This window comes from Orbicella franksi, chromosome 7, assembly GCF_964199315.1.
Source record: "Orbicella franksi chromosome 7, jaOrbFran1.1, whole genome shotgun sequence".
NCBI classification, from domain to species: Eukaryota; Metazoa; Cnidaria; class Anthozoa; order Scleractinia; family Merulinidae; genus Orbicella; species Orbicella franksi.
In genome coordinates, this window is record NC_138151.1 from 17,766,268 (window position 1) to 17,773,824 (window position 7,557).

A 7,557-nucleotide genomic window follows, 5' to 3' on the forward strand; every position below is an offset into this window, starting at 1 on the left:
TATTACAGTCGCCTCAGTTTGGCGTGGCGCCGGCGAGGAAAACGCTTGGTTATTTTCATATTTTAACAAGAACACCTTTAACACGACCACACATGTATGACTAAAACTTGATCATACTAACTAAGTTCCACGGTTATTTGCACCATTTTCAAAATATGGCGAAGAATCTGCAAACGTTTATTTCTTTTAAGAGAATTAAACTTGTCTTTGCTGGAAACGATATTCTACTACACGGACAGATTTCACTCGATTCAGCTTAACTACAGTATAGTTATATTTACTTACTTACTTGATTAACCTCTTTGGAAACAGAGAGAATGTGTGTAACTGATCAGCCTGGATAGTGTCCACAGCTACCTGGATTCAGTGCTCTCGGTAAAAAATCGTGACACTGCATTGCTTGCTAATGTTGTATTTGTCTATATATAGGCTTCCAAATTCCGCATACCTGCAAATGGTGTCAGTTTTCACGTGATTCTTCGCCTTTGAGGATGGTATCTTAACAATGTTTAATGCTTGATAATTGTCACGGCTAAAATAACACGGTTTATCAGAAGGCCGATTATAGAAGAGAATCGAAGTTCTGATGCAGGATTGATTTCGATTGGGTTTTTAACTAAGGAGCTGGTGTTTGGCAGCTAAGCCCAGGGATCAGGTGACATTATATTTTTCAGAGCAAGAGCAAGAATTTTTTTCCAGGGTCAAGTACGGTGGTGAAATAATATTTTTCGATCTGCTCCAGCCCTGTGTGTTTCGACCTGGAGTAGCTCGCTTTGTACGATTTCTTTTGTTGTTGCTTAATCTCATGCAGTATCTCTTTTTAGGGGGGAGGGGGTTATCTTCTCACTTAAAAGCTGAAAAAAAAGATCTAATTCATAAACTGATACTCAGTTTATTTATTTTTTTATTGGGTTGTTACACAACTTGGATATACTAAACTGAGAATGAGCAGATTTTGTTTGAAACTGTTGCTGGTATCGACAGCTGTGAATAAGTCTGAATATCAGGACACTTTTTAATTGTCATTTTTATTAGTGATATAAGGTATACATACATACATGTAAGTGCATGTAAAATGTTTACAAAATTTAAACAAAAACACACCCATACAATGTGTAATTTAACATATTACATAGAAGAACATAAAAAGGGTTACAGTTTTTTTTGACAAAAACATGATAAATAATAGTATAATATTATTATGAATCTATTGTAAATGATGTTATAATTACTTATTGCAGAATCGATTAAAGAATCAATCCAGTTTTGATTCAAGTTGTCGTAAATGCTGGGCACCAAATTTAGTAGTGATGAGTTTCAGTCATTTTATTTGCTTTATACAATTGACATCTGAAATGCACTAGCAATCTAATTTCGTCCGCTATAAGACTCAAGTGTAATTGTCTCAGTTATTCCAGGCATGGCTTGGCCTGTGTTTGTAACGAAGTTTGTAAAGATCGTTTGGCATAGGGATACGTACAGGAGATGGTCGGTTTCTCTTTTTGTTAACTAATTCGTCACAATGTGGCAGTTTTTCTTCTCTTTCCGGCAAATCGTTATTCCATTTTCTCTGAAAAGAGCAGTGAGAAGCTTTTGTTATGAATACAATTACAATTAGCTATTCCAGGATATTTATTGTTTAGTGAAACCCACATCAAACACGAACTCAGAAACGAGAGCCTAAATCTGTTTGGTTGGAACTTAACAAGTGTAACAAGCCTTGAACGCAATAGGCGAGAGATTGTTGCACCGTTGCTTTGTTTAAAGCTAAAATCCCCGATATGGTAGGTACTCATGAAACTAGAGATTTGTAAACCCCAAATACCTTTGTGAATAAGTTTCACTTCACCTACCCGTCCCTCCCCCAACTGTACCTCTCGCCATCTACTACTTCCTTCAAAGTACCTTGCCACTTTCATATCTGAGCAACACCTCTGTACTAAAAAATCTGATGCCATCCTCTTTCGCCGAACACCCACTCCCGAAGGGTGTAATTTTAAATAATTATAATTACAATCATTAAAAGTTACCTAACTGTTATGTCGCTTGTCCGTCTTACCATCTGTGCGCACGATGATTTCTTTCTAGGCTGATCAGTGAAGAGCTTAGAGACTTGATACCTGCTGTAGATTCCGTAGTCAATGATCTTGTCCTTTTGTTGCTGAGAGGATAAAAGAAGTATATTTGTAATTTTGTTTTCTTAGTTTACCTCACATTCCAGGGACAGCTTTCTTCTGCAAATAAACACAGAGCTGAAAGATTCCTAGGCTTTCTGGACACAGAGAGACAATCTGGGAGCAGTGAGTTTTTTCGAGGTCTTTTTTCTAGAATGCTGTAGACCTCTTGCATTCCCTCACTTCACCGATATCCTTCTCGGTGGAATATTTTTCCAACTGTTTTAATTCAATTCATGTCATTATTCTATCCAAATAACTCACAACCGTCAAACACTTCTTAAAAGTACTTTATAACACATCTTCTGAAGGCCAATCAAGAAACGATGACACTACTTGCAGTTCTAAAAAACATATCGCATCAGTTGATTTTACCTATTACTACTTCAGTTTCTCATTTAGTATACTTGTAAATGTCACCACAAGTGTTTTTTTCTAGATATAACTGTCATTTCGCACAAATATCCGTTCTAGTCATTCGCAAATTACCTGATTTGTGGTAAATTCCAAATGCAAAGATTTCATTTGCGGAGCGATATCGTGAGCCAGGCAAGATACGATCAAACCGTCATTACACTGTTACTGGTATTTCCTTTTGTACGCAAAGTTTCGAAACTTGTTCATTCAGTTTGGTTATATATATCAGGGCCGTAGCCAGAAACAAATTATGACTGAGGCAGTGTCCAAGAAATGAGTTGTGACTGAGGCAATGTCCATGGTTTAATTCTCTTCCTGGGAATTTAGAGTGTTTTTGATGACTATAAACAACAAAACGAAAAAAAATGACTGAGGCAAGTGCCTCGGTTTGCCTGTTACTAGCTACGGCCCTGTATATGTAAATGAAGTGATTTGAAGAAATTCAGATATGAGTACGAATAGGAGACTAAAAACCACTAGGATTTTAAAACCGAATGCAAATATTCTCGTTATCACGTTTCAGACCAGTCTTGTACTAACAGTCTCCTATTCAGCTGGTAAGAAACATGAAGAGTGGGGATTTGGGAACGTAACCTGAAATTATACCGGAGAGCGTACTTGGGCACACTGCACTCGTGGTATTATCTTAAAGTCCTTTATATTTGCTTCGCATGATGTTTGAAAGGTTAGAACTCTCTTGATAACCGAACATGCTTTTAAAATAAAATTAGGGGCTTAAGATCGTCAGAGGTAAACCATTTGAAGTGTAATCCCCACACAAATGTTTATTCGAATAGAGTAAATATTGAGTTATGATAATGCTCTGAATTATCTCTGGTACAAACAAATCACGTTCATGATTCATTCACTCAAATAATTGTGTTATAGGCGTTTGTGGAACAACAACAAGGAATGACGCACGACCCTATAACCTGTCAATCAAATTGCGCGCGCTTGAAATCCATTTCGCGAAATCCATTTTGCGTTTTAAATACTCGGTATTGATAAAATATGCTTAACCTCCTGGCCACGGATTTTTAAACTGAGTCTCGACGCTGTCGAACAAGACGGTTCGTAATACTTGCCTGTCGTTTCTCTTTAAGCCAGTCTTCTACATAATCACCCAGCGAATATTCAATGCGGGAATATTTTCGTTGTATTTTCCAGCTTGGCAATGTGTTTCTATTTACTCCAGTGTCTTTTCTCGGCATCTCGATTCTGTCCCTGTCATGTGTGTTTTCAAGGTAGCTATTTGGCCAAAATATGCAAATTATCAATGAAGCAGTGTACGTTTTCAATTAGAGTTGTCTTTAGGTTTGTGACGTCAAAGTCTGGGGCAGTGTCCACACTACGCCGGAGAAAGTTGAAAACGCAGCTTTATTTCTACGGTTAGGCCTACCGTCCACACTAATCCGTCACGAAAACGGAGCTGAAACTGAAAAATTTGAAAACGCAACTTTATTTCTACGGTTAGGCCTACCGTCCACACTAATCCGTCACGAAAACGGAGCTGAAACTGAAAAATTTGAAAACGCAACTTTATTTCTACGGTTAGGCCTACCGTCCACACTAATCCGTCACGAAAACGAAGCTTTTCAGAATGTTCTTCAAACCGGAGGAATTTGAAAATGCCGGCTTTGCGTTTTAGTGTGGACAGAAAACATTTTGAAAACGGAGCTTTTCCAAAACGATGGCGTGACGATAATCATTTGATTTTCCTGCCCGAGTTCTTCTCAAACACAAATCCAAAATGACCGGGGATTGTTGCGTTTTCAAATTTTTCCGGCGTTGCGTGGACGGAAAACATTTGATGCGATTTCAGAGTGGAAACGCCGTTTTCAATTTTACATGCGAACGCGATTTGTGTTTTTGGTCTTCGTTGTTCGAAGCACGGGAAAGGTCGTTGTTTACTCTAGCGACATAACGACATTACGACGTATGTAATGACATAACGACATAATCACTGATGTCGGTAATGTGAACATCGACAAAAAAACACAAGGAAAGATCAGTTATGTTGCTCATGCTGTTATGTTGCCAGTGGCGAATCCAGACCTAGAGCGAAGGGGTGGGTAGGGGGGTGGGGGGTTGTTTTGCTTGCCCTGCCGGCTTTTCTTTCTTCTGTGATTTCCTCTATTTTTACCGAAAATAAGGGGGAGAGGGCGGGCCCCTCCCTTAGATCCGCCACTGGACTTGCTATTATGTCGTTATGTCAGGATGTTCAAACTGCAATCAGAACAACATAACGTCCTTCTTATGTCGTTATGTTTATGTCGTTTTGTCGCTAGTGTGAACTGGGCTAAATGCTATGCACTGTTTAAAATAAAACATCCATCCACTGAATAGAGTGGTTGGTTTAGTTATTATTTAACCACTGGGCTGTGATGTAGCCGGTGGATAGTGTTATCCACCCTTTGAACAAACCGGAGTTGAATTTTCTTTAAAAAAAAACACTACATAAACATTGTGATTTCTTTGTTTAATTAAAAATCATTGTCTTTTTATACAAAAACTATTATTGATTCTGTACATCGTTAAAATTGTATATTCTAATAGCTATTTCGTCGAAAAAGAACACACGATCTTACTGACTATCTCTAAATTGATTTTTTTTTTGTAAGACTCCAGAATATTTATACGATTCTTTATCAGCAGTATGGCAACGCTCCATTTAAGGAGTACTGTTAGGAACTCTATGAAATTTTCTTAATATCTCGCAAAGGAATCTTTACTTTCCTGGTATTGATGTCATTGCTTCAAGTTCTGATGATTTTTATGGGAAAGTTCTCTGTAATAAGGTGATCATCTTGAAGAACTATCACCACGTTCACCTCGAACTCTGAAAGACAAATATGAAATAAAAAAATATAGACATATGTTACCAAAGTGCTCTGAACATTTCCAATGTGTTTACTTTGAAAACTCGTGTAGCGCTTATTAACCAATCAGAAAGGAGATGCGGTCTTCTTGGCCAATCAGGTCTGGCTGACGTGATTTTTCCCGCGCTCGGCAACAGCTGCTTATGTTTTCTCCTGTTGATTGGCTTATTGTAGTTTTGGCGGCAAATAATGGCTTCCTAACTTCCAACAATACAACAATTCTTCGCCCGGTAAATGTAGTTTTGACCTTTTTTCTTCCAATTTAGCATATTTTATACAAGCACATGAGTTAACTTGCTTAGATCGCGCAAGAATAACAACAGATCAATTGGAACGGAGCGACACGCGCGGCGAAGGAGAGGCTGTGCCCTCGCGTGTTCTCGCTCTCGCGCACCGCTCCGTACCGTTCCTCCTGTCTGTCCCTGTATTACTACTCGCACGGCCGCCACGCAGGCTATAAGTTCTACCACTAACCTATTTTGAAGTTGGCAGTAGCCAAGGTGGGACAAGTGAAAAGACGAGGAAAAATCATGTAAATTGGAATCCTTAAACCTCGGCAAACATCTCCTTCGGCAATCTGAAATAACGTTAAAACAAGATTAATAGATTGCACAGTGAGATAAGGCAGCATTCTCCTGGCGGAGAGGGGACCTCCCATATAAAAAGGCCGGGGGTGCTCATCATACCTTTTAGGGATTAAAAACGCGGTTTAGGTATCTCTTAGGGTGTTCAGCCTCAAAAGGTCCACACCAGGAGCCTTTGCGGTATCTTTTAGGGTAATGAGCCGGGAAAATATGACACAAATATTTGACAGGAGCTAATAGGCTGATTTAGCAAGAGAACGGGAACGTCACTTGACGACGGCGCGCGCAGTACAAATACCCAAATATGGTCAAATAAGAACAGAATCCAGGTTATTCCGCGCGCCCTGCAGTCGTCATCTGACCATATTTGGGTATTTGTACTGCGCGCGCCGTCGTCAAGTGACGTTCCCGTTCTCTTGCTAAATCAGCCTAATGTGTTGTTTAAGAATTGATACTTCTCAGGGGTGAAAAACATGTCAAGCCAAGTCCCACAAAACAGGACCTTGGTATTTTCAAAATTTCCAACGAGCACCCCCACTCCCCGGGAGTACTCTGGCCATTTTCACGCGCTTTCTGATGAGTTCAAACAATCGGTGCGACACATTTAGGAAACAATGCAAATGAGTACATTGTCTAAATGTAGAGAACTGGCTGGATAAACATACAAACTACACGGTGAGGAGAAACAGTTAACAAGCTTACCTGAATATTCTGAATCTCGGTAGCTGTATAAAAATAATAGAAAAGAAACATACAGCTGTATTTTGGTGATTTTATTGAATTGCATTGCTCAAACTTGCTGTGCACGATTTCTACATCATTAGCATGCTCACGAGTATGTGCACGTACACAACATTATGAGATTTCCTTCAAGCTAAGCTCGACAGAGAAATAGTCGTTTTCTCCTAAACAAGCACGATGACTTAACTTTTAAATGCAAAAATTTGCATTTTTGTAATATGCACAGCACAATTATGAAGCAGACCTTCTTTTTCAATGGAATCACTCTCGGTAAAATGTCAGACACCACTTCACTCTGACATGATGTGGTCTTATGAGGGCACGCTGTAATTGCAGTAACCGAGTTCTCTGAAAGCTTACTTAAGAAATGGAAGATTTTCTATTTCTATTTGCCTTACTTTTCCCTACAAGAAAACAATTTTTACTAACAATAATGAGGATCATCAAATGAAGAGGCCGAGCAGCTAGAACAGTTTCTTCAATATGAAAGATGCTCACCATCTTTTGAATAGCCCTCTGCACAACCTGAACACAACAAAGAAACAAAAAAAGATCATGGAATCACCATAACATCTATAAATTCGTCTATAAATTCAACACTTCAAAGGGCCAGCCACTGGCCAAATTGACTGCTGAAAGAATGATTTTGACTGCCTGGTTTGACCCTCTAGAGGGAAGTCTTTGTTGTAATTATTCTGTGATAGACAGTGAGTAGCGTAGCAGTGTGCGCTTGTTAACAAAATGACGGCCGCTTCTTGGCAT

The 7,557-nt window shown here is 39.1% G+C and overlaps 2 protein-coding genes across 2 annotated transcripts in view; both read right to left on the reverse strand.

Moving 5' to 3' along the window:
- Window positions 1-1,227: 1,227 nt before the first annotated feature.
- On the reverse strand, window positions 1,228-3,802 carry LOC145493620 (uncharacterized). The gene is made up of 3 exons (XM_081473106.1): window positions 3,673-3,802; window positions 2,036-2,199; window positions 1,228-1,618 (listed from the first exon to the last, which is right to left on the reverse strand). Exons 1-3 carry the CDS (start codon window positions 3,800-3,802, stop codon window positions 1,406-1,408), a joined length of 507 nt encoding a protein of 168 aa, XP_081329232.1. The 3' UTR covers window positions 1,228-1,405.
- Window positions 2,442-7,557, reverse strand: part of LOC145493005 (vacuolar protein sorting-associated protein 26C-like) — an 11,827-nt gene continuing 6,711 nt past the window's right edge. The window contains exons 8-11 of the mRNA XM_081472409.1: window positions 7,294-7,320; window positions 6,757-6,779; window positions 5,945-6,047; window positions 2,442-5,430 (exon numbers count right to left, since the gene is read on the reverse strand). Of these exons, the coding sequence (XP_081328535.1) occupies window positions 5,348-5,430; window positions 5,945-6,047; window positions 6,757-6,779; window positions 7,294-7,320 (236 nt within the window). The 3' untranslated portion in view covers window positions 2,442-5,347. The remainder of the gene's footprint in view (window positions 5,431-5,944; window positions 6,048-6,756; window positions 6,780-7,293; window positions 7,321-7,557) is intronic.

Bases quoted from the DNA above. Each gene is read 5' to 3' on its own strand.
- LOC145493620 (XM_081473106.1), bottom strand. From the start codon at position 3,802: ATGCCGAGAAAAGACACTGGAGTAAATAGAAACACATTGCCAAGCTGG. The intron at 2,200-3,672 runs GTATTACGAACC...AGGTAAACTAAG, and splicing joins TAAAGAGAAACGACAGGCAA to AAAACAAAATTACAAATATA. The intron at 1,619-2,035 runs GTTAGGTAACTT...ATCCTGGAATAG, and splicing joins GACGGACAAGCGACATAACA to CTAATTGTAATTGTATTCAT.